At 37.9% G+C, this 27,949-nt stretch overlaps 1 protein-coding gene and 1 long non-coding RNA gene across 2 annotated transcripts; one reads left to right on the forward strand and one right to left on the reverse strand.

The window, feature by feature from the left end:
* On the forward strand, positions 1-27,949 carry npffr1l2 (neuropeptide FF receptor 1 like 2). Its single transcript, XM_057349136.1, has 4 exons — positions 1-271; positions 18,139-18,518; positions 24,230-24,329; positions 25,816-27,949. Exons 2-4 carry the CDS (start codon positions 18,173-18,175, stop codon positions 26,801-26,803), a joined length of 1,434 nt encoding a protein of 477 aa, XP_057205119.1. The 5' UTR covers positions 1-271; positions 18,139-18,172; the 3' UTR covers positions 26,804-27,949.
* LOC130563557 (uncharacterized) lies at positions 2,218-4,250 on the reverse strand. The gene is made up of 8 exons (XR_008964135.1): positions 4,034-4,250; positions 3,793-3,946; positions 3,539-3,694; positions 3,320-3,459; positions 2,960-3,170; positions 2,582-2,682; positions 2,385-2,434; positions 2,218-2,305 (listed from the first exon to the last, which is right to left on the reverse strand). It is a non-coding gene; the product is annotated as an uncharacterized LOC130563557 (long non-coding RNA).

Genomic DNA, 27,949 nt, shown 5'->3' on the forward strand with positions numbered 1-27,949 from the left:
GATAACAGGAGCAGGGGGTGATTGAAAAGATTCTCGTGCGCTCGCTACTTGTTGACTCATAGATTGGACAGGGGCGCAGAGCGGATCGTTTGGAGATGCCAATAACCCATCATTCCAACTAGCTGTTTTATGAACCGCGCAAGACGTCTTGTGCATTCATTGCATTGTAGAAAGCTTTTGTGTCTTTTGGAGCTACAGTTAAAAAGTAGCCTAACGGCGTCGAGTCTCCATCAGGACGCAGGAGAGGAAAGCGCAACGTCCAGGTTTGCTGGTAAGTTTATATCGTGCGTAATTCGATTTTTCATTGAGCATTAAATTGAGCATTTCTCATATTCTGTTGGGGAAGCATTTTAAGTAGAAGACAGAGATGAAGTGACGCCGTTGTGGTAGTCTGGTGTAAAAAAACATCTGGCCGCTAAATTTCAAGTTGTAATTGCGCATGTTTTATGTAAATTACGCTACTATCACAATTTATACACAGAAATAAGGTTACTTGTTTGTCATTCTTTGCTCCGTCTGCATAAACACGTACAAAATGCACAACATCAACAATTTGTTCCGAGTCACGTAAATACCAAATTATGTTTTATTAACAAAGTTCGGGAGGAGCCGGAGCCTATAGTCAAGGCAGGCTGATCCACATCAGCAATCACGGCTTCTACCCCATCAGCTCAAGCGAGCTATCCCATAAATTAGGCAGCCGTCTTACCTGCGTTATCTCTACGGCTTTCAACATCCCTCCACCAACCCGCTTTCTCTCGCAGCACCGCTATGGAGCTCCCCGGACAGCACGCCAAATACGCATACCTTGTCTACTACTGCCATCATTATTATGAAATTATTATTATTACTGTGTTTTTCATATTTAACAATACAACTGCTCCCCACGATGCATTTTAATGTTAACTTTAAAATATAGGCAATACATTTCGTTTCCCTCTTGCTTGTTTGCTTGCTGAAAACGCATTTATTAGAAATTACTCCAATTTAGCCTTTTTGGAATAAGTAAATGACTATGGAAGGCAGTTTTTTAATAACCTGCAGTCGTAGCATTTGCAACTTAGGTCTGAAATCATAGCACTGATTGGTTTCCCAGGTTTTTAAAAGCTATAGCCTGACCAAATATGTTAGAGGACCTTTTCAGCTTTTCCTTACGTAGTCATATTACTAAAGCATGCAATTAAGGCTCTATGAAATGTCATTTAGATATTAAAGACACTGAGATAACAAAGCTCTCATACCATTATAATTAGTATCGTCGATTCCATTTCCATGACTTAGTGGCGTCTCACTAAGGTCTGCTAGGCAACACTGCAGACAGTAATCTTAAGCATTTTGTACAATTAAGGAAGTGAAAGCGGTCCTGTTTTTTCTTATTGATTGAATATACACGCTATATGACCCGTATTAATCCTTGTGTGGTGTTTGGGACCCATTTTCAATCTTTCAATGTTAACTAAAGACTGAGAAATAATAATAATAATAATAATAATGTTTTGTCAACCTCAAACATTAAGATATAATCGGATGAAAATGTTTTTTACCCATAGTTTTTATACATTTAAAAAAGCTTCAAAAAACGTTTTTAGTTCATTTATGTGATTTAACAAGTTAAATGACAAAATTAGCCTACATGCTGTCTATGTTGCTTTGAAATCGGGATAAAATAAAACATCTGTAACATATTTTTGCATGAATTTTTATGGTCCTGTATCCCCACAAACATAAGGGTTAATGGGTTCTAAAAGGGTTCCAATGTGAAGTGTATAATTTCCGCTAGTATGACTTGATATAGAATGCACTTTAGGTTCCATCGATAAAATTAGTGGTAACCCTTACAAAAAAATCCTGCAGGACCTGCACACCTGCAGATTCCTGGAGGATCCCACAGGATTTTCGTGATCATTTTCCTGTGGGACTCCTGCAGGAATCCTACAGGAAACACGAAGGACTCCTGAATGAACCCTTTAGGAATCCTACTGGACTCCTGCAGTAATCCTACAGGAAAGCTAAAGTGTTCAGTTCCTACAGGACTTCTGCTGGAATTCTAATGAACTATTATGTATACTCATCCTGTTGGACTACTAAAGGGATATTCAGGGCCTTCTGTATAACAAAACACTTTTAAAATGTTATGTGTCTCAAATTTAAATACCAACAAAAAATGAAAAACGACTTCATAAAATGTTCATTATTAATTATTTATTAGTCAAAAGAGCATGGAAAGATGAGACAAGTGGGAAGAAAATGAACACTCTGAACAGAACGTGGCCCATCATTCTGCAGAAACCAATTACTCTGGACTCTGGAAAAATAGAGATAAAACTTAGCTGATAAAACATGTATAAATAATACATGCTATGTTGTAGTGAATTTGCCCTCACCTCTTATGTCCACTCAGTGTTGCAGCTTAACAGTGTCCTTCTTATGTTGCCTGAGAAATATGAGTATACAGTACATATATAAATGCTCAAATATAAGGTACTGTAAATATAAGAACGGTAAATGATCATTTTACAGATTAGTTGAGAAACAAAATGTGTATAACACTTAAAATATTAAACAAATTAGAATGTAAAACCTGCTAAGAAGTCATTATTAGTCATTATCATTATTTCTTTTCCCGTAAAGCAGCCCGAAGAAGCTTTTGGGTAGTTGCTGGAAATTTCTTCTGAACAGTGTCTGAAAGAGAAATGTAAATACACAGATACTTGTTATGAGAGAATTTTGGGAATAATTCACCCACAAATGAAAAATGTTGTCATCATTTGCTCACCCTGCAGTTTTTACAAACCTTCATGCATTTCCTTGTTGTGCTATACACAAATCACAAAAGTTTGTAACTACTATGGGAGTCAATGGTGACTATGTAAAAGACTACTATGGGAGTCAATGGTGACACAAATTTATTTCATTTTTGGGTCAACTATTCCTTTAAAGTCCTTCAACACTTTTATACCTATAATAAGTTCCACTTGTGTGGGTCCAAAGGAGGCTTGGCTTGTGATTCTTTGTTGGCATTTCAAAATTTTGCAGAAAGGCTACGGGTAGCTAACATGCTCCTTCCAAAAACAGCCACGGCTAAATCCTTGATCATGGTTGACCATGATGTGCACCCTCTACCACCACACTTGGAATGTATCCTTCTTTCGTTTTCTGTGGATTTCAACCTGTGCAATACACATTAAATAATAAATTGAATTGGCAAAATTTTTAATCTGTGTTTTACAAAAAAACGTATGTTTTCTTAAATCACACAAAACATTTAATATACTTATTTAAATGGTGTGAAAATAAAATCTAAAAATTGTATTCTCACATGGTCCAGTTCAGAAGAATTATGTGAAGAGTTGTCTGGTTGAAGGGTAGCACAGCAAGCTGAACTTGTTAGGGAGGTTGGCACAGCATGCTTGTTTACACTGCTGTCTGGCAGCAACTCCCCAATTCTGTTAATAATCTCTAAATAAAGAAAACAATGTTTAAATAAACTCATACATTCATAGCAAAAAATCTATAACTATGTATATAAATAGCCTACCATTTTGCAGTTTAAAGTTCAGGGCCTTTAGTTGCTGATTCTCTGCTCTCAAGGCTTTGATTTCTTTTCTCATGTCATTTACAGGTATTGTGTCATTTTCTTTGTTTTTTCTTCTATTTTTTTAAGCAACAGCGTGTCATTTTATGTTTTTTCAACCTAAGTTGAGAGACAAAATTAAAGTCACAGAACAGCAAAAACACACATGTAGTCTCTTAAACAATGTTAATATGATTTATCAGGAAGTTATACTTTACTGTTTTAAATCTCTTCTGGACTTGATGGTGGGCTGTTTTCTGGACTAAATATTATTTTCCTTTTTATTGCTCTCTTTCAGGCGGCTTGCACTCCTCTTTTGCCTTCTCTCTGACTCCATCTGATTTAGACGTTTCAGTAGCTTGTGCTTATTTTCTGTACAGGAAAGGTTCATTATTTCAAATGAATAGTTCAACCAGAAAAAATTAAATATGCATGCATTCACTTATTCACCAATCTCACCATTCAGCTTGAGAATAAGTGCAGGAGAGCTTTCATCTTCATACTTGACATCAACAACATCCCCCTTGTGAACTACAGATTGAAGAATGTCTTTTCTCCTTACAGTGTTCAGAGAAGCTTCCATTTCTGTCCATTCAATTAATGCCCACATTTTGTCTATAATAGCAAAAAAGGACTACATTTTAAAACAGACAGACAGACAGACAGACAGACAGACAGACAGACAGATATTTTTTTCCAATAGCAATACAAAACCGTTATAACTTCATTGTTGCTTAATGTTTCCATGGTAACATATTTGCATACATGTAACGTTAGCTCTGTTAAGAAATCTTGTGTATCTGTATTTTTTCGATGCTTTCACTACGCCATTGTTTTGTGTGTCTTTTATACGTTCAATTATTTTAGTTGATGGAAAATTAAGTTTTACTTACCCGATTCACCAATACACGGTGCAGTTGCACTGTTCTTGCTCCAGAATTTACAGCGTTTGATGCGTTTCCTCGAGTGCATGTGCAAGTAACTTTAGTAACCAAGAAACAAAGTAACCCAGCAACGGACCCTTAAAGCAACAAAGCTTACTTAAAATATTTTAATATTTGTACATAAATTATTAATTAAAAGTATGAGAAGATCATGCCATAAACTTATAATCATCAATCCTAGGATGTCAGTGTTATATTATACTATATCTACAGGAACCCTATAAATCCATAATAATTCCTGCAGAACAACACAGTCACGTGGAACAACCCTAGGACTCCTGCAGGAATAATCCTTGACCTGTAGGATTTTCATTCAGTTCTACAGGATTTCTGCAGGATCCCTGTACATAGAACCAGTTATACATGAACAACCCTACTGGACTTCTTCAGGCATGTACCCTGTCCTGTAGGATTTTCATTCAGTCCTACAGGATATCTGCAGGATCCCTGCACATTGAACCAAAATCCTGCAGGATTCCTGTAGGATTTTTGTAAGGGAAGATTTATTATATGCTAAACGAAGCTATAACAGAAAAAATAATTGGTCGTGTCAATCGAGACTATCTTCATGGTGAAACGCATCCGTATATGCTGACATTCGTCTGAAAAAGGGAGCAGATGAACTTTATGAACTCTATGTTTTAGATGAACTCTAAATTTATATTTCAAGCAATTGATATCGCAGTCCTTGTACCAGACCAATCATAGAATGAGAGAGCCGCTGAGAGATACCCGTACTTCAGTCAAGCTTTACCACAGGTGCTATGGGTTGACGCTCGAAATGAAAGAGAAACATGAATGAATTATTGAAAAAAACCCAAACCAAAATGTTATTTCTCTAATGCGTTATTTGGAGAAGTGTGTCATTGACATCAGACCATCTAATGCTCTGTAAAATGTTATAAAGTCAGCGAATGCAGAAAAAGGTGTCTTAGTCCAGCACAGCACGCTTTCTAAGAGATGTTGAGCCTTGGACTATAGTAATGTACACAGCTTTTATAAAATGTTACATTTAATCTGTGTGGAAAACGTCAGACAGATGCGTTCCTCACTATAAAAAGCTGTTGCAGATTAAAGACAAACTAATGTTCACAGGAGGCACATAATGATGCATCTACTCCATAGAGACAGTATTGCCTCTGACTGATTTTATAAAATTAATACAAGCTGTGTCACTATTCTAACCTTCGATTAATTATGATTGATTTCATCTTGGTTAGCATTTGGAAAATGTAAGTATACTGTACATATACTTGATCTCCCTATGTGTTGAGATTTGATGAGCAATAAATTCCATCATTTGAAGACCGCAAATGACTTCTGTTGATTTCATTTATAAAATAGTTGCTTTTGTAAGAAACGTCTTTATTACCTATGAAGTGAATGTGTGCTTGTAGTGTTGGGCCTGACCAAAGCAAATGATGTACAGCTTCATTTTCCAAGGCAGGAAACAAGAATCAAAATCACCAAACATTAACGCCACACTCTAAAAAGACCAGACATGGCACAAGAGTATAAACACTGAAATAAGACTAACAATACAAGACCCCTATAGAGTCTTTTCCCTCTTTAGGATTCAGAGAGATCTGCAGACAGACTGACAGTGGTGATCACGCACACAGGCCTGTTCACTCTTTTGCTTTGTGTATGTTGATAGTAGACAGTGGGGTTCCTGTTTCAACTCCAAAGTACGAAGTGAAGACAGAAATCACAGTACTAAGCACCATCTGAAATGCTTTCCAAGGGTGACAAAGTTAACACCTTGTGTCATGAGAATTATCAAATATGTCTAACACATTTAGGAATTATGTTACACAGTTAACAGGTTTACCTGACAAATCTGGTATCAAACTGTGCATCAAGGACACAAGGCCAGATCAACACCAAAAGTGGTTTTGACAAGCCAGTTAATGGAGGACATTGAAAAATAACACTTTTGCAGTGCCATATAGAGAATGTGAAGCTACGTCACGCCGTGTTGAATGTTGCGCCATCTTGGGAGGATTTCTAGTGCGTTCAATGCAGGGTTTAGTTTTTCTTGTCTGATTAAGAAATAACTATGGCAAGTCGGTCTTGCTGTATTAAAAACTGCAATAGCATTACGCAGAGTCGTTCAGGAAAAGCCCATGGTTCTTTTTACTTTCGATTTCTCCATATACAGTATCTCACAGAAGTGAGTACACCACTCACATTTTTGTAAATATTTTATATCTTTTCATGTGACAACACTGAAGAAATGAAACTTTGCTACAATGTAAAGTAGTGAGTGTACAGCTTGTATAACAGTGTAAATTTGCTGTCCCCTCAAAATAACTCAACACACAGCCATTAATGTCTAAACCGCTGGCAACAAAAGTGAGTACATCCCTAAGTGAAAATGTCCAAATTGGGCCCAAAGTGTCAATATTTTGTGTGGCCACCATTATTTTCCAGCACTGCCTTAACCTTCTTGGGCATGGAGTTCACCAGAGCTTCACAGGTTGCTACTGGAGTCCTCTTCCACTCCTCCATGACAACATCACAGAGCTGGTGGATGTTAGAGACCTTGCACTCCTCCACCTTCCGTTTGAGGATGCCCCACAGATGCTCAACAGGCTTTAGGTCTGGAGACATGCTTGGGGTCATCTTGGAGGTCTGTTTGGGGTCGTTATCATGTTGGAATACTGCCCTGCGGCCCAGTCACCGAAGAGAGGGGATCATGCTCTGCTTCAGTATGTCACAGTACATGTTGGCATTCATGGTTCCCTCAATGAACTGTAGCTCCCCAGTGCCGGGCAGCACTCATGCAGCCCCAGACCATGACACTCCCACCACCATGCTTGACTGTAGGCAAGACACACTTGTCTTTGTACTTCTCACCTGGTTGCCGCCACACACGCTTGACACCATCTGAACCAAATAAGTTTATCTTGGTCTCATCAGACCACAGGACATGGTTCCACATTTAGACATTTACATTTAGTCATTTAGCAGACGCTTTTATCCAAAGGGACTTACAGATGAGGGGAAACAATGGAAGCAATTGGAACAACATAAGGACAACAAAAAGCATAAGTGCAAAAGGAAAATTGGTCTCATATAGCCTATCACAGAATACAGAGCTAAGTTTTTTTTTCCTACTCTTTGAAAGAGTAGGAAAGAGATAGAAGTCAGAGCTGATCAGTCAGGTGTTGACGGAAGAGATGTGTTTTAAAGATGGCTACAGAATCTGCTGATCTTGTAGCAGCGGGCAGATCATTCCATAAATGTGGAACCGATCCCGAGAAGGTACGTGAGAGAGATCTTTTACCTTTTTGGGAAGGCACCACAAGACGTTGTTCATTTGCAGAGCGTAGGGATCTGGCGGGTATATACATCTGCATTAGCGAGTGAAGGTAAGGGGGTGACAAATCAGTGGTGGTCTTGTAGGCCAGGAGCAGAGTCTTGAATTTGATTCGGGCGACTATAGGGAGCCAATGTAACTTAGTGAAGAGAGGAGTGACGTGCGCTCTCTTCGGTTCATTGAAGACCACTCTTGCCGCCGCATTCTGGATCATCTGTAGAGGTTTGGTTGTGCAAGCTGGAAGTCCAGTCAGTAGCGCATTGCAGTAGTCCAGTCTGGACCACAGCATGTGAGTGGAGCGGAGCAGGGAGCGGGCGGGGAGCGGAGCGCGCGAAATATAGTTGGACCGCGGAGTGGGTTTTTATCCAAAGGCCGGAGCGATCGCTCTGTCTCGCTCCGGTTCCGCTCCGATACTGCTCACACCACGAGTCTAGGGCATGCACAAATCCACCCAGAATTCACCTGTGCCTTCAACAATTAACAAAACTGTCAGCCTACACTTCAAAAATTGTTCGTTGTGAAGGAGAGATGTCTGGTGTAAACACAAGCATAGCAGTGGCGATCCGTGACTCCTCTTCAGGGGAAGCAGTAATGCGAAGCTCGGGAAAACATGTATTTAGCCCTTCATGTGTGTGTCGCGTCATGTCAAAATACGTGCCTGCTGCAGACGCGTTGAAAGGGTTTTTAATAAAAGAGACGCTCGCGTTTGCTAGATACTTGCTTAGTCTCATGTGTAATCAGAGTTAAGTGTTAATGCAGTGTCTTCTGAACGCGAGCGTCTCTTTTATCATAAACCCTTTCGACGCATCTGCAGCAGGCACATATTTTGACATGATGCGTGATGCACATAGGTTCACGTGAAGCGCTGAACACGTATTTTGAATTCCAGCTTCCCCTGAAGAGGATTGAGGCACCGATCGCAGCTGAAGCATAGACTAGAATGACCGCGATCAGTTCCGGAGCCGTAATGTGCCGCAGATGCGTGCAGTGTAAACGAGGGGTAAGGCTTCGGTTGAAAACGGCAGGTGTTAGGCATGCAGAGGAATTTTTAATTTGAGCGAGCATGGAGCAATTTCACCGGAGCGGGATGAAATTGTAGCTGAGCGGGGAGCGGAATTGAGCGGAGCGGTCTGGTGCGACTTTCAGCGGTGGAGCGGGGGGCGCGAACACCCACGTGAGCGGGGAGCGGAAATTCTCACCGCTCAACTCCGCTCACATGCTCTGGTCTGGACAGAACAAGAGCCTGGACTAGGACTTGCGTAGCATGCTGGGATATTGCTTAGCATGCTGGGATAAAAAAGAATGGATTACTGGTTCCAGTAATCCATGTCCTTAGTCTGCTTGTCTTCAGCGAACTGTTTGCAGGCTTTTTTGTGCATCATCTTTAGAAGAGGCTTCCTTCTGGGATGACAGCCATGCAGACCAATTTGATGCAGTGTGCGGCGTATGGTCTGATCACTGACAGGCTGACCCCCCACCCCTTCAACCTCTGCAGCAATGCAGGCAGCACTCATACGTCTATTTCCCAAAGACAACCTCTGGATATGACGCGGAGCACGTGCACTCAACTTCTTTGGTCGACCATGGTGAGGCCTGTTCTGAGTGGAACCTGTCCTGTTAAACCGCTGTATGGTCTTGGCCACCGTGCTGCAGCTCAGTTTCAGGGTCGTGGCAATCTTCTTATAGCCTAGGCCATCTTTATGTAGAGCAACAATTCTTTTTTTCAGATCCTCAGATAGTTCTTTGCCATGAGGTGCCATGTTGAACTTCCAGTGACCAATATGAGAGAGTGAGAGCGATAACAGCAAATTTACACTGTTATACAAGCTGTACACTCACTACTTTACATTGTAGCAAAGTGTCATTTCTTCAATGTTGTCACATGAAAAGATATAATAAAATATTTACAAAAATGTGAGGGGTGTACTCACTTCTGTGAGATACTGTATCAAACAAAACAAGTAACAGTACACATAAAAACAATATAGCAGTGGAGTATGATCCTCCCAAGATGGCGGCACCACTGCAACATGCAGCTTAGGGTGTGACTTCAGCTTCACATTATTAATAAAAAAACATACTAGCAATGCAATGGAAAACAGCTACATCTTTAAGAAACGTAATTGGTTTTGGTTGTGATTTTTGCACCACATTTTGCCATTTAATTGAGCTAAAGTTAAATCTATAAACCTTTTTTGTAAATCTTCTCAACACTCAAAGTGTGAATAGCACAGACCTTGAAAGCAAATACACAAACTTTACAATACTTGCAAATTGACTGAATGCGGCATCTTCTTCAAATACTTTTTTGGGGTGTACACTTGAAAAGAATAAACTGATTTTTAAACATTTAAAACCTGCCACAATATAAAAGCTTTGTTTTTGCATTGATTTGACTCGGCATTCTAAAAAACTTTCTTTGCATTGCCCAGACTTTAATAACACTGATTATTAACTTCTCTAAAGAGGCCACAGATTCAAGGGTTCAGGTTTGATGCATTCAAATTTTAATTGTTACATGCAGTTGTTATTATCTTGCACATCGTGTCATGGAGCAGAAGAGATGGTTGGATTTGGTTGTTCAAAACAAAAGGGACAATGTGATTAGTAATCAACATCTCCGCTCCATCATCAAATCCTGCATTCCACCAAAAATGACAATTTAGACATGCACGCTCTGATCAGGGAATGTTTAATGTCTTTAAACGACCTCATGAGAAAAAATTGCACAAAACTGGAATCATGAAACATGTTTTAGGGTGATCTTTCTTCATTTCTTTTTTTTTTCTCCATTGGAGTTTTGGGTTCTTTGCCACCATTTGCATACTGTTTTGCACTGTTTGCCTGACCGGGGAGGCTGCTGACATCAGCTTTAGAATTGAAAGTTTTCGTATTTATTAATATAACTTTAAAATGTAACATTCTGCTTAATTTATTTATTATTACATATAGGAATTTATAGTCTGTATAATATTTGACCTGTGTTTCTCTCTCATTTATCTTAAATGTGTGCTTCTCTGAGATAACCACGCTGTGTGCGTGTGCGTGTATGTGTGCGTGCTTGGCTTGCGTATTTTGTGCTCTGTGCATGTGGAGTTGTTTTATGCATGTGGGTGTGTATGAACCTGCGTGCGTGTCTGTAATCTGTGTGTGTTAACTTTTTTTGTTTTAACTTGTATAACTAATGTTTTGCTTATAGTCAATATGTTTCATGTACTGCTGCTTTGTAACAATGAAAATTATATATATATAAATAAAGTTGACTTGACTTGACTTTTCCCCTGGAAGTGACACAAGCCACATGTCTATTCATTATCTTAAAAAATTAAGTCACATTTCAGTTTCACTTTGAGATAAGCAGAGAATAACACGGGGGCATAGAAAAGCTTTACAGGCTTTCAAAAGCACCTAAAGTCTATCAGCCCCCTCTCAGCCTGCAAGCATTTTAAATAGAGTTCCCTTCAAGGAATTGGCCTGAAATACACCACATTTTCCCTACAGCATGTAGTTTGTTATTCCCACACGTCAGAGATTAAATTAAAGCTTTGAATACAGTAAGTAGTAGATTTTCTGAATATTTCCCTTAGACTAATTAATATTTTATTTAAGGGTGTTAATTTAACATGTTAATCTAGAACAATTATGAAAAAAATTAATGTGATGAAAACGTTCATGTTCGTGACAATGATTGTCAAACAATTTACACAAAAGGATGAAAAAATGGCAGCTGTTGAAATAAACCGTCTGCACTTTTAAAAACAAAGGTGCTTAAAGGGACAGGTCACCCAAAATAAAAATTCTGTCATCATTTACTCACCTTCATGTTAGGTGTCTGATTATGAAATTTGGCTGATGATTAATTGTCTAATAAATCATTGCTATTATGACGATTAATTGTCTGTTTTAGAGCTTTGACTTTTAATTCTCATACATTTTTTATTCAGCTTTGAAACGACCATATTGTTCTGAATATAAAGACTATGTTCTTTTTCTTGGAAATACATAGGAAAAAATTGGGTCATCATACTTAAGGTTTAGGCTTTTACCTGTAGTAAATTGATCAGGAGTGAATTGAAGCCACCATTAAAATGCTATCAGTCATAGAAAAGCTTCTAGTCTGTTTTTTCTCACTTGCAAGACTGCAATAAAAGTTGACTTCTATGTTAATGAGATTTTGGTAGACTGGTTTTCACACTGAAATAATATTAAATTGTACTGCAGGTTATCTTTATGGTATATGCTTTAGTTTTTTTTCAAAGTGATTGTGTTGTGGTGGTACATTTTACAAGTATTACCATGCTTTAGTTACAATATATACAATAAAATATGCAATATGCAGATGCACTACAACTCTACAGATGTGCAATAATAGCGCGATGATCTGAAACCACGATTATTAATAATCGTGACAGCCCTACTTCATGTTATTCCAAATCTGTGTAAATTTACTTTATTTATTTTAGAAATATATCTGGAAACATGACAATGTCAAAAGTGCCCCAGAACTGTTTGCTTTCCTACATTCTTCAAAATCTTCTTTTGTGTTCAACAGAACATAGACGTTTTTCCTACTTTGGTAATCAATGGTGGCCAATTGTTTGGTTACAAGCTTTTTTCCAAATAACTTTCTCTGTGTTCATCAGAACAAAGAATTTTGTACAGATTTGGAACAACCTGAGGGTGAGTAAATTTGAACAGAATTTTCATTTTGGGGGGAACTGTCCCTTTAAAAGGTTCTTCACAGTGATGCCATTGAAAAACCATTTTGGGTTCCACTAAGAACCATCACTTAATACCTTTTTATATTCTGGAAACATTTTTTACCACAAATTTTTTTGGGGGTGAAACAAAAAGGTTCTGCGGATGTTTAGACATTTAGACAAAAAAGTTCTTCTATGTACACAACTTCCTTACAAAATAGCAGCCTGGGACCTTACCAAGATGGCAGACAAGTTGGACATATGTGGAGAATATTACAATCTAATAAAACGCTGCTGTCCTTCTGAAACCTCGTATCTCCCTTTTTCTTTTTGATTTTGGTCATAAATCATTATTATTATTATTAGTCACCCTTTTTGTTTGTTATGGGTTTCTGCAAATGTCTAACCAATAGAAAGTATTAAAAAGTGCTTGTCAACTTTGACAACACAGTATATAATCATTTTAAAAAGTACAGTGTTTTTTCCATTTCCTGAAAAACAACGAATTTGGACATACTGTACGGGGTTTCAGAGGCACAGTTAGGAAAGTTAGAAAAGCTTAATTGAAATTTCATTAACTATTTAGTAAACTACAGTATATGTGAACACAGAAAGTAATAAAGAAGCAAAATAGACATACTGTAAATTACAAACACTGCGCTGAATATTACGCTATGGTGTCTATATGATGCTTGCTATAGTGCACAACGCCATCTAACATTACTGAGCAACTTTTCAAGCCGTGTTGAAATTCTTTCCATTTTCAAAAATTGACAACATTGATTCAGTGCCGTATTTGTCTGCCATTGGGGCTTTTCTTTGACATTTTCTACTAAATTACATTTTTATTGATTGTTGGCTAATGAATTGAAATATTTTTTTTCATTTAGAAGAGCAACTTTGAGGTGTACTTTACTGTTCTGACGATGATTTTACTAACCAAATTACACAAAAGTGAGAAGCAGTCACAACGTTGATGGATTTTACAATGTCTGTGGATCGAAACGGGAACAGAAGTGAGAAAAAATCATTTCACATGAGTTCTTATGCTCGTCTTTTTTTATTTATTTTGATTCCTTTTTAAAACCAGTATTTTTCATAACTTTCATAACACAGAGAATCTTAGTGTGGTGAATTAATTATTTGCCTGGGTATTGAGGACGCTGTGGGAGTCGGTGCAAAAATAGACATTTCTTGGTTAACGGTTGCTATGGTCCTTCTACCTCAATGAGTTCTAAAGCCCAGGGCATTAATGTAGAAGAGTTGTACATGCATGAAAAAGCTTGTTTGTATAAAAACATGTATATCATTCTCCATGCATTTGTTGGAACTTATAAAACTGCTCTTTTCAGAAACTAGTTTGCAGCCTATTATATCAATATACGAATAAACACACATTGCTAGACAGGTAACTACATGTAGCGAATATTTAATACGAATATTCCTCTGAAATGCTTCAAGAATATGAAAAAGAATAATTGATCTACAATGAACTACTTGTCATAGTGTACTTTAAGCATCATTAAAAATAATGTCAAAAACATACAATTGATAAATGCACGTGGTGGCATTTAACAATGCGTCCCAGAATGCTGCGGATGCTTGATTTTAAAGGGAATAATAAATCACAGTGATTTAAAACCCCAAGGGTTTGTCAAAGTCACACTCAATATGAAGAAGCCACTCAAAGCGTCTTCATGAGCACATCCATCACAAGATCAGTAAGCATGCCTCAGGAAATAACACAATTCCATCCTCTACAATTTCAGAAAGCTCTTATTTTGTAAAGAAAATTAGCAATAGCTGTAGTTTACTACACTATAAGTGTAGAAAAATGCTCTTGGTTTTGACCAACTGAACGAGGGCACTATAAACAATTTAAATTATACTGTCATTTCTGTAACCAGTTATCGCCTGAGTTCAGCAAGGTTACAGTCACAATTACTGCTACCTTCTTACACAGAAACCAATTATCAGACACCGATTGACCTCGGTTTATACTGTAAAACTACAAAAGAACTGGATTTGTGGAGAACTCAAGCCAAGCTATCAGCGCACAGATAAGAATGTTTTCATTCGGAATACTTCCTGCATTGAAAGTGCAGTTTGTTTGATTCACCTGCGAGTCATCAAACAGGTAGTTGGGGCTAGTTGTCACAGAAAGTTGGCATAAGGTGGCAATAATATGTGTGTTTTCTCTAGCACTGAACGATTGTTTTTAAATATCTTATTCAGAAACTATCCGTTGTAACAATATTTCTGAATTCTGTCCTCCACACTAAATTGCTATAAGTAATGTTATTTGGATAAATAAGTAAACCTAATACAACAAACACTAGCATGCATGCATACAGGCAAGGGTGAACTATAGACCGTTTCATCGGACGCACGCGCCGGGACTGCAGCTAACTTCCGGTTTGTGTTTGGCTAGTGTCTAATAATATAACTATTTATATTGTATTTAATTTATCTTAATATTAATCTATATTTTTATTTTATGGTATAATTATTATATGGTATAAGGTATAACGGTCTGTCTTTACTCACACACAAACACAGTCCTTGGGTCGTGCTGACATTGATACAAATGGGGTAACACTTTAAAATAATGGTCCGTTGTTAACAAGTAACTATGCAGAAAGTAATAGGTAGTACTACATTAACACTTACCTTAATACTATTAACTAATATAGAAGCAAGATTAACTAAGCAATAAGTAATAGCTAATTTAGGACAAAGGTGGTTTCTTATTTGGTATTTGATAATTACTAAAGAAAAATGCCATCATTGAGAACTACTTGCGAAATATGACCAATTAATAAAGAAAAAACAATTAATTACTAATCTCAACATTAACGTACATAAAGTGAAAAAATAGGTTGTTTGTGGAAACAAATTTATGAATAAATACAAATACCAAAAGCCTAATACCAAAACATGAATGGATATATTCTACATATATAGCCTATCCATAGAAGTGTTAATGCTATTACTTTCTGCATAGTTACTTCTTAACAACGGACCATTATTTTAAAGTGTTACCACAAATGGTAGAGAATATTCACAGCCTCACTGCTCAGCATGCTAAGACATTGCTGAAATTGAGACCGCACAGGTTGCTTCAGTCCATTTTACTTCCAATGGCAATCTTATTAATTGAACCTAGCAAAAAGAAAATAACCGTAAACAGGTGTATATTTGTGTCTATAAGGTGTCTATTTTCTTGATGATCAGTATTTATAATAAGCATTTGGTTTGGTAACTGTCGTACTGGCTTGTGTAAAACATTGATTAAAACGACTACCGGCTTCCAAAGCAGAACACACAGAACAATTAGGGCTGTAAGGACATGGATTTCAGATTTCAGGATCTCCTCAATTGACATTCCCTCAAAATTACTTTTTTGTGTTGTGTCCCATCTGAAAGTATTGTCGATATTTACGCCGTCAAAAAGGAAAGGAGAGCCTTATTCAACCAGAAATGCATGATTTAACTGTTCCGCTGCTGGATTTTAAAGGAGCAATGTGGAGATTTTAGCGGCATCTAGTGGTGAGGTTGTGAATTGCATCCATTGGCTCACTCCACCCCTCCCTTTTGAAGCACTACGGTGGCTGCACAGCACTAAGATGTTGTCACGTTTTCGCTTCTTTGCCAAAGCAGATTAACGTATTTATGCTCTGTCAGTTTGTCCGTTTAGGGCTTCTGTAGAAAAAAACATGGTGAATTCCATGTGAGGGGACCCGCGGTGTATGTAGATAGAAATAGCTCATTCTAAGGTAATAAACGCTTCATTGTGTAATGTCTTTATACACCTCTGAAGACATAGTTATGTGTCATGATTCTGCCTCCTTTTGTCATGATTTTCTAGTCTAGTGGCAGAATCATGACAGAGCCTCATGTTTTGTGTGGAGAGCGACATGTTATTGTTGGTTCTGACATAACATGCGCTCTCTCTGGTCTCGTCTTTGGCCCTGCCCCTCTCATTTCCTCGTTTAGCTTTCCATTAGTGTTTCATTCCCCGCACCTGCCTAGTGTTAATTTACCCCTTGTTAGCCTCCCTATTTAATGCCCTTGTGTTTGCTGTCCTGTGCTCGTTCGTTTTGCTTCTTGCTCTGTTAGTCTTGCCTCGTGCGATACCCTGTGGATTACTCCCAGCTTTGTCGGTATTATACCCTGTCTTGTTGCTGTGTTTATTTAGTCTAGTCCAAGTCGTGTTGAGTTTTATTTAGTATCTTATTCTCTTGTCTGTTGCCCCCACGTGGGTAGTTTTTTTGTTTCTGTTTTGTTTCTGTGCCGTTCATGTTTACCCCATCATGGGCTTTTGCATTGTGTTTTTTTATTAAAGTCTTTGTTGTCTCACCACTGCTGCTTGCTCTTGGGTTCTTTCCTGACCGTGACAGTTATGTATATTATATTGCATTTCTGTCAATAGATCCTCCAAATCAAGACTTTGTCTGCTAAATTATTCAATGTAAATGTTCACTTTTATCAAAAGTGACTATTTTTTGCGATTATCCAATTGATCTTGTGGGAAAACATACACTGTAAAAAATGAATTTAGCTGTTTTAAATGCGGTAAACAGTTGGATTTTTCTCATGTTATTGTACACCCATGTAATTTTACTTTGCAAAAAAGTTATTTTACTTTTTCTGGCACCCCCAGCTGGAATATTGCCATTTCTTTTGCGGGATTTTTTTACAGTGCAGCTCATTTTGATATCGTATGAATTTGAACGATGCGAATTGTCCAAAAATGTACACTACAATAAAAAATTACAATACAGAATAAAATATATAAACTGCAAATTTACAAGTTAACATGAAAAACATGTAAAAAATAGATATATTTTAGATATTGCAGTCGTAGAGAGGACAAGAAGCAAAGTGTGAGAGAAAAGGGGATGAGGCCAGGAAAGGACCACGAGCAGGGACTCGAACTCGGGTCACCCAAAGCACAGTTGAGCTGTTTGTCTGAAGCACAGTCTGGATTTTCTGGCGCCCCAGCTGAAATATTTTTGAAACATTTTTACTGGAATTTTTTTACAGTGTGGTTGATTTCGACAACCACAGTGTGATGAACTTGTACGATGCAAATTGTCCAAAAACGTACAATTATTACAATAAATAATGAATATAGCCTTACCCCCCTTAAACCTATATCACAGGGGAAAAAGCAGTTTGTAGTAAAACGTACTAATGAGATTGTTTTGCAAGGTGGCTATGTGCTTTTGTACAGTCACAAAATTCGAGAAGATCGTGTTTAAATATCCATGACCATGATACATGTGTTTATTCATAAACTGCCCTGCTAACATCTGCTGTGAAATATTGTTTGAGTTGTTTGCATTTGGAGTGAGATTTTAGAAAAAGAAAGCTTTCACACGGCACGCATCAGATACGTCCAGCTGTCCTGTTAAAATTGACTGCACATTCCCTTTATCTTGATGCTTATTGTCTCATTAGCTCCTACTCTCCGCTGCTCAAATCATTTGCACATTTTGCAATTAAAAGTCATCAGGTGTCTTTGTTTTGAAATGACTGCTATATAAATGAATGGAAATGTAAATTGACTCTACTGTGCTGTGTGTGTGTTCTCAGGACCCCCAAGAGGAACATTTAGACTCCAGGCAGCATGGAAAAAGAACCTTCGGAAATGGAGATGCCAGACCTTTCTGCGCTTTATTCAAACAGTAGCCTCCCGTATTCCATCATAAACGGCAGTAACGTCACCAACCTCACCAGCATAATATACTACCCGTACTATCAGCACTCACTGCCTGTGGCCGCCGGCCTGACCCTGGCCTACCTCTTCATCTTCCTGCTTTGCATGGTGGGAAACGGCCTGGTATGTCTGATCGTGCTGGAGAACCGACGTATGAGAACAGTCACGAACCTCTTTATCCTCAACCTTGCCGTGAGCGACCTTCTTGTGGGAGTTTTCTGCATTCCGACAACCCTGGTGGACAACCTCATTACAGGTAACACACATTAAAGCTTCTGCCATGCTGAAAAATGATGTTGAGATGGTAGCATGACTGGATTAAGTTGGTTGCTCACCCCGGTCCTGATATGCACATACACAAAATGATGTTCTTGCTTTAGGTCCTAGAAGAGAGAGAATGTAAGTGTGAATGAGAAGGAACATTTCTAACTCTTAAGCTAAAAACATTTAACCGAGTCTCTCTGTAGAGCGAGTGTCTTTTACTATTGAAGTGAACCTGCAGACAGACGTTTCTTATTCTCCGCATTCTATACAGGGTTGACCTTATCGAACTACAGCACACACATCTTATCTCATATTTGTTCATGATTTTGTACTTCGGCTCTATTGCTTAAAACGCTCCAATGAAATGCTGAATTTAGTGCAAGGTCGTTCACATGAAAACTTATTCCTGCTACTTAACGGCAGAAATTGTAAGTTGGCTTGTCATTGCTCATAGCAAGAGAAGTCGTGACCATTTCTCATCAAAACATTAAAAGTGTAATGATCTGGCTTTTTTAATTGTTTTATACTGTTGTATGAGATCTACTTATGACGTCCGCATGGCTTTTACATTCAAAAACATCAAAATCAATAAGTAATAGGCTAGTTTCTACCCGGGTTTTGAGGCCGTCTCGACAAACGTTTGGTTTTAATGGACGTTCCGCATTGAAGACTTGGAAGTAAACACCCACTGCTATGATCGGATAGCAGTTTGCGTAGTAAACTTAGTTGGAGCCTTCTGTGAATTTGGTTAGACACGTAACGTTAGGTTACACATTATCATGACATATCAAGCGATCTCTAACAAAGCAATAGTGATGCATACTACAAATATGTTTGCTGCGCCATTCCTGTCGGATCCAATATTGACGGCACAGCACTGCTTTTGAATTTTAGTCTCTCCGCAAATCTAGCTTCGACCTGTGCCTTGTTCACAAAGGAATCCGCGGTGAAATGAAGCGAACAAACGCTCAATGTTTTACCCACGTGAGCTGGAACTTCTTTAAAAATAAACTTCAACCACGCATTACTAATGTCTGAATCTGAAGGAAGGTTGTGCAGCGACTGTGTTCTTCCACAACCAGGCACTGCACAATATTTTGCGATCTTTAACGGCATGTTTATTGCTTGCATGTCTATGGTGGGCGGGGCTAGAGAAGCAGTCATTGATATTCAACTGTGGAGGCGGTGTTCAACCTATCTATAGGTGCATTCCAGGACCTGGCGTTCGCTGGGCCTGGTGTCAATAACAGTTGTAATTTCAGTAACAAGGGCGTTTTCAGTTCTAACACTTACAGGATGTTCGCTTGAATACTATTCCCTCTTATATAACAAAAGCTCGGATTAAAATTGATGTCTTAATTCATGACACCTTTAAATCAAAATGTTAAAAAAGAAGGTGCTTATATAAATTGCTATGTCTGTCTTTTTTTTGCTGTGGCTTGCACTCTATTTAGTAAAACTTGAATCACTTTTCTTTCACAAGGATTAAAAGAAAGGAAATTTGCTAGCCCTTATTCTGCATCTCTTTTTCTTTCTATGTAACAACATATAGTTTCTTGACGATATTTTTAAGCCTGCTTGCCATTTCAAAATTATTTTATAATACCATGCTCCGGGTAGCCATTTCTGTATTTGCACTCAAAAAGTTTTATTAATGGTTTTTACTGTTTGGTTGCCTGATTCTCCGTCATATTTACAGTGCATTCTCTAGACGACTATTACAGTATACGTGCTGTTATCTTTGTATCTAATGGATAAAATAAGACATTTCCTCAATCAGCCCTCTCTTGTAGCATAGAAAGACACATCAGAGTACTTTTCAAGAGAGCTGCATTTGAGCAGGCGTAATTCAGACCATCTTCGTGAGTATTTTCACAGTGCCGATGTGTAACTCTAAATGCAGGTTTTTCAATTTACAATGGATGTAAAAATTCTGTAATGCCTGGATTTTGCTCTAGCGTTGTCTTTGTGGTGTAAGTAGCTGTAGATGGCCTTGGCTGAAAAAATTAAAAATAAAAATAATTATACGTTTTATACATAAATATTGTAGGATTTTGCAAACTCTGAAAAATGAAGGTTTCAAAAATGGTCCTTGTCAACCTGTATATGGTTCACGAAGAACATTCACAGAACTTTTATGTTGCAAAAAAAGTTTCTTTGTGGCACTTTGTTCTACAGACTAAATAAAAACCATCTTTCTTACATCAAGAACTGACTGAAAATGTTCTTTGGAGAACCAAAAATGGTGCTTTGAAAACCCTTTGAAAACCTTCATATAACCTAAATACATTTTCTAAACATTACATCTTTATAAATTTAAATACATGTAAATAAATATTACAGTGTATGTTTAAAAAACATACAATACACAGACAACAATTAAGAGACAATTCCAAATGTTCATTTAATCAGCATTTCTAGATGTATTGTGACCATTCAAATCAATATATCTAAATCGATCAATCAGACCTGCAGGAGTGACATAAAGTCATCCAACAGCAATGTGAAAGACTAACAGCATGACAAGACACATTAAAACTGACCAAAACAGAAATTATTATGAGATTATCACATAAAAAGAATCATTTTTGAACTTTTCCTAAATACATTGTATTGCTCAAAAGTGCATATGAACTTGTTTTCTTTGCAGTATTTGAGGTGTATTTGAGCATCTTTTCTGTTATTTTGACCTGTTTTCATTTTCTGCAAATAGAAACAATCTGTTTATTTGAAATTTGGGAGTAATATTGTTAGTAGTTTACAGAATGAAACAAAAATGATAATTTTACCTATGATTAATAATCTCTCTTTGTATTCAGTTGCCTTTATATTAAAAGACAACAAAATAATGTGTGTACAAGTTTTTCAAGTGCTGTTTTTTATCCACAGTATTGAATACTTTTGTTAAAAAGACAGACTAAAAATATATAGGCTATGTAATGCTACATGAGTTCTAGAGTCGGTGTGAAGGGCTATTTGAGCTGTATTGATGGGGCTGTGGGGGTTCTTAAGGCAAAAAAGTAATGAAATAACACAATTGTTTATGACGGACTGCAATAATCCTTTTCTCTCACACTGCCAGTTAGTCCATGGTGAGACTGAGATCTCTTGATGTGTTTGGAATCACAGCTGGTGAGCTGGTGCTGCCCCTCTGGGAAAGCAGAACACAGTGCAGAAAAATATATTGGCCACAGCAGACTACTAGATTAGAACTGCTGAAAGAGCCGAGCCACCTCAGGTGGTCCACCCAGCTCTCTTTTCAGTCTAGTCTACAGTAGATGTCTTTATTTCTTATTTAAGCCACCTGCCATGTCTGTCCATAATGAGCTCGAACTAATCACTCAATCGGCACTTAACTTTTATTCCACGGCTCGTTGGAATGCTTGATTCTGATTGGCCAGTCGCGACATTTGCAGGTTCGTTATTCCCAGATAACAACCTCTCAAAACTAATAACACACAGTAACCCGGATGCAGCAAATCATTTTGACAGGTTTTTGACAAATTAAATATAAATATGCCTTTTAATAACACATATGACATTATATTTATCAAATTGCCTGTTCGTGACATTTGAACGTAGTTTCTTACATTAAAACCGAAAGTAAACGGCTTTTCCTCGCGGAAGGTCAGCATTCTGTAAAAATTAGCTATTTCAAATTCACATTTCATGTCTGTTTTTTTCTCATGTGGCCAGTAGCTGTGTAATAAGTGGGATAATGTACAAGCAGCCGGCTATTATCGTGAAATAAGCCCCTTCAGTGTGATAAAAGACCCTTCGCTTCGCGTCCTGATCACCCTGTCGAGGCTTATTTCTGCGATGACAACCGGCTGCCTGTACATTATCCCTTACTTGTCATTCATAAAACTCTACATATACCCCAGAGAGAATTTTTTTTGGGGCCAAATGGAGTTGTCCTTTACGTTTCATTAAAGTATTAGATATATGTTTATTCAAGTAATTTCTCAGGAGAAATAAAAACAGAAACAAAGTTGTTGCCATTATATAAACTACATTACATAAACCACATTCACACAGACCGCTGATCCCATAAAATGATGACACGCATCTATAATAAATCGTAAATAATTTGGCTATAAAAACAAATGTAGTTAAGCGAGTTATTTATGTTCGTTAGTTAATCGACAACTAAAAAATACTATTCGTCTTTAGCTAAATCACGGATGAATGCAAGTCATAATCACCAAACTTAAGCTCAAATGCGAGAATATTTATACCATGCCTTTTGTATTGGAATTAGGCTATGTTGCAAAAATACTGGCTAATTTTTACTTCGCAGCGTTCCGTTATATTTTTAATTAAGGCTCTGTAAATTTGTACCAAACAAGCCTGAACAATTTGCTTTTATTTATTTTCATTTTAGATTTAGGCCTATCTTATATTTAGCGTAATCTCGTTGGGCTATAGTCTACCTTGCGTTTTTGTGCCTCAATACTCGTTTTTGTGCCTCAATACTCTTCGTTGTTCTACATTTACCAATAAAAAATATAAATAAAAAAGTTTGTTTTAAAACTGACGTCTTTGTCATTTGCAAAAAGCAACAATGTATGCTACAGAATAATAACCAAAAAGAGAGATTATTTAGGTTTATTTGGCACTAAATAAAGGAAAGCAGTATGCCTAATAATAACAAATTGCGCTATTTAGCCACCGCAAGGAAATATCCTTCACCGTGATCAGCCCAATATTCACAAATAAAGCAATGCACATAACATTACATTGCAGTATATTACGTCACGTGTCTTTATGGGATCTTCACGGGAATCAGGATGTGTGTGAACTCACGCACAGATTCCAGAAAATCACTGGCAGTGTGATGAACAAAATGTGTATAATTATTAATGATTGATTTGGCTTTGGAAGGATTGAATGAGAAATGTGTGAGGTTTTGATTTAAAATTGCAGACTTGAGTTTTCAAGCAGTTTCCGAGATATTTTGTAGACCTCTTGTGAAACAACAAGAGACACGTGAAAGAACAAAATGAAAAGCATGAAAAAATGTCAAACTTTTGGCTAATTTGATGAGTTTTTTTCTTGTACATTTAGCTCCATTTAACACATTACCATATTCAGGTCTATTCTGCACAATTCAACAAATGTTCAAGACAGAAAATGTGAAAGTTGCGGTGGAGTCAAGGCAACCACAAAACTTCAGTTTGGAGGTCAGCGTTATATGTCTGTTTTGCTTTATCTTGCTTTGTTTCTTCTCGAAACCATGTATCTTACAGCTCTGGACAGTGTTGCTAGGTATCAAGTACTCTAATATGAAAAAAACAAACCGCTTTACCGAATCCTGTCCGCGATTATTATAACGCTGCATTTATTCAATTTTGCGTTTCCAGTCTCCAAAGGTACTGTAATGGGTTTTCATACAGCATATACATGATGGGCATGTTTGATGGATATGGAGTCATGATCACAGAGTCATCTGTGATATTAGTGCACACATCCTTTAATATTCGAGAAAAATAGTTTAAAAGGTAAAATAAATGAATGTTACGGCTGTGTGCAACTCACTGTAAGGGTACAGGGAGAAATTTGACCTCCTGTTATATTGCAGGTTTAGTTTATGGCTCTGAAATAATGTTAGAGACATTTTTCTGTGTTCTCTCTCAGCGTCAAAAGATTGAGCGGACCACGGTTTACCTTTCATAATGTTGTATACTTTATCTTCCACCCAAGGTTGGCCATTCCCAAACACAGTCTGCAAGATGAGCGGGCTGGTGCAGGGCATGTCAGTATCTGCCTCCGTGTTCACGCTGGTGGCCATCGCCGTGGACAGGTTAGTAGTGACATCACAGATGGAAATCTGCAGAAACCTGCATAGAAGTGATATTCATCCTGAAAATGAAAAGAAAAATCTGAAATAGCATTATGGGTTAAAATTACTATAATTCGTTTTTTGGACAATTCCAGATTTTTTTGTTGAATTCTGATTATTTTCATAACCATTAGCCAAATGTCATTCCAAATTCTCATTATTGAAGTTCAACCAAAAATCGAAATTTCTTCACTATAATGCAAAAACAATAATAATATATAATAAGTCAAAGCAGCTGTACAAGAAAAACCAAAAAGCGAACGTATGTTGCACACAGAATAAGATTTGACCCTGGACCACAAAACCAGTCACAAGCACAGGTATATTTGTAGCAATAGCCAACAATACATTGTATGGGTCAAAATGATTGCTTTTTCTTTTATGTGAAAAATCATTAGGATATTAAGAAAAGATCATGTTCCATTAAGATATTTTGTAAATTTTCTACCGTAAATTTATCAAATTTATAGTGAGTGGATGCAGCAAAATTGCAAACAAAAATGGCCGGAAACACGCCTACAAACTGCCCGATCTTTGGAAGTTACCCACTCAAGTTTGGTATCTATGTAAAGCTTAGCATTTCTGCTTTCGGGTTCATCTACTCTCCACAACGTCATTACAGCGGTAAGCCAATAAAGAGTGTTAAAACAAACCTGTTTCTTCTTAGCAACGGCCTGGTACAGAGTGTCTGATGGACTACTTTTAAGCCGATGTTATATCTTGGCCAAATATTGTCCTATCCTAACAAACCATACATCAATGGAAAGCTTATTTATTCAGCTTAAATCTAAATCTAATTTTGGAAAATTGACCCTTACTGTTTTTGTGGTCAATGGTCACATAGTATGACCTTAAAAGTAATATGAAAGAATGAACGGTCATTTAATACTAAAATGTCTGCACTACAAACTGATCACTGTAGAAAATGTAAAAAAATATATAAAAAATAAGCTTTAACAAGTTTTGTTTCTAAAATAGCAGAATAATTGACCAGATTCTTTTTACGAGATTTAAATGTTAATTTGCCATCAATTAAACGGATCTTGAAATAAAAACCACCTCACTCCGTTGACATTGCATATAGTAAAAACACTTTAATTGCTGTACGTTGGTTTTAAATCTACTGTATAATTTATGCTAATTCATATCTTACAATTGTACATCATATCACCTCTTATAAAATACCGGTGTTGCATGGTAACATATAATCATGCATTTTTCTAAAAGCTGCTTTGTAACAATAGAATATAATAGTACAATAGGTTGAATGTAGAGAATACCCAGAAAATGTGCAAATGATGAAAGGGAGTGCAACAGGACAGTAGTATTCAAAGTGTGAGAGGATGAAAATGATTATAAATACAGAGAGGGGGTTAATGCACACCGAAACTGGAATGCCTTATAGATTTATCCCTGCTGAGAAGTATTCTCTTCCAATTCCATGCAGGTTCCGTTGCATTGTGTACCCCTTCCAACCCAAACTCACCCTGCTGGTTGCCAAGGTGACCATAGTGATGATCTGGATGCTGGCGGTGGTGATAATGTGTCCCTCGGCCATGATGTTAACAGTTGAGAGAGTGGAGCATCATTACATGGTGCACAATGAAGATTACAACCACACAAACCCTCTTTATTCCTGTTTTGAGAATTGGGCCAACCCACAGATGAGAAGGGTCTACACCACAGTCTTGTTCGCGCACATTTACCTGATTCCCCTCACCCTGATCACGCTCATGTACGGGCGAATAGGGATTAAACTCTACACCACATCTGTGATCACGGGGAATGATCAGCACGAAGGCGGGCAGCCTCACGCCTGTCCTCCGAGTCACAGGGCCCAGCACGAGGGCCGTCCCCTCATCTCGCAAAAGAAGATTAAGGTGATAAAGATGCTGGGTATCGTGGCACTCTTGTTCACACTGTCCTGGCTTCCTCTGTGGACCCTGATGCTCCTCACGGACTATGGAGGTCTGGATGAGGACAAGTTGGAATTACTGACCGGCTACATTTTTCCTTTCGCTCACTGGTTGGCGTTCTCAAACTCCAGCGTCAACCCAATCATCTACGGATACTACAATGAGAACTTCAAGAGGGGCTTCCAGGCGGTGTGCAGGGCGCATTCGTGCTGCTGTGGGATGTCGGCTGGGAACGCTACGTCCCGGAAAGCCAACCGAGGAGAGGTGCGGGAACCTGCTGTGACCTTTGGCACGAGGAACAAAGTGTACACCGACGGCGATCTTAAGAATTCGGGAACCCGTCTGGAGATGGAGCAGAAGAGAGCCGTGCAGCCTTGTAACTCCGTCTGCACCAATGACACGGTATCCAACGCAGGATCTGGAATAAAAGGAGTTGCGAATCAAAAAGTCTTTCAGATGGAGGAACCAGAGAAAATAAGTCCAGTCAGAGTTGGCAAAAATCAAGCCTGGGACCAGTAGGTGGATTATTAGTGGTATTTATTCTGGTGATTTACTCAAGTTGGGACCCTACTGTATATATCTCTTCAAATCTAAGCAAATTGTGAAAAATTGATGGGGTAGAAAGGTGACATCAGTCCTACCGCTTGGCACATCTTTTCAGACAGTTTCTGTAAGGAAACACTGTGTGTCACATGGGAAGAAAATAAGTCCTCTCTTAGAATCTAAATGAACTATTATACATGGCTAACCTTTTCTGCAAGACCTATTTTGTTCATGGAAAATGCAAATGACAGACATATGATTGTAAAGTCAAATTTGTGGAAATAGCAGATCAGATCTGTTTTGTAGAGATGTGTAAGATAGCCCCTTATGGAGATAGCCCCTTTTATTCATGATATGCATTTGAGATATCCAAAATCACAGCCTCATCATAACCCTTGTCTCTTTGTCATGCACCGGCACTGATTGTTAAATGTTCTTTTTTTTAACCCAAAATTTTGAATTTATGAAACATATACAACACAAACTCTTTTCTGAACACACATGGCCTATACATCAAAAAGGAAACTCTCTAGGCTCTGGTGTGGAGATCTACATTGGAAACGCTTTTTTCTTGTACTAAAGGTCAGATGTATTAGAGTTGTTAATAGGCGCTTATCTCGTATCACGTTATCTCATCATTTCTGAGATGAGGTGGCAAATTGTGCAAACCACCTGGCCGTATTTACAGTATATTTTCTGCAGTGGGTTGTGCACAGGTGCATATTTGTGCAGCGAGAATTTGCATCGTACGAATTGTGTTTGTGTGCGCACACGCCTGTGTGTGTGGACTTGGTTTTTATGTGTTAGTGGGGACCTAAACCTGAACCCCTGGGTAGAGGATAAAATATACAGTTTGTACAGTATACATCTCATTACGCCTTTGGACTGTCCCCACGGAGATAATAAAACATACGTGTGTGTGTGTGTGTGTGTGTGTGTGTGCGTGTGTGTGTGTGTGTGTGTGTGTGTGCGTGTGGGAAAGGTAAACCCTACGGTATGGGGACAAAATGTCCCCACAAAGATGGCAATATCCAAAATCCTTGTCCTTGTGGGGACATTTTTTTGTCCCCTTGAGGAAACAAGCTTATAAATCATACAGAATTAACTTTTTTGAAAATCTAA

This window comes from Triplophysa rosa, linkage group LG2, assembly GCF_024868665.1.
Source record: "Triplophysa rosa linkage group LG2, Trosa_1v2, whole genome shotgun sequence".
Lineage (NCBI taxonomy): Eukaryota > Metazoa > Chordata > Actinopteri > Cypriniformes > Nemacheilidae > Triplophysa > Triplophysa rosa.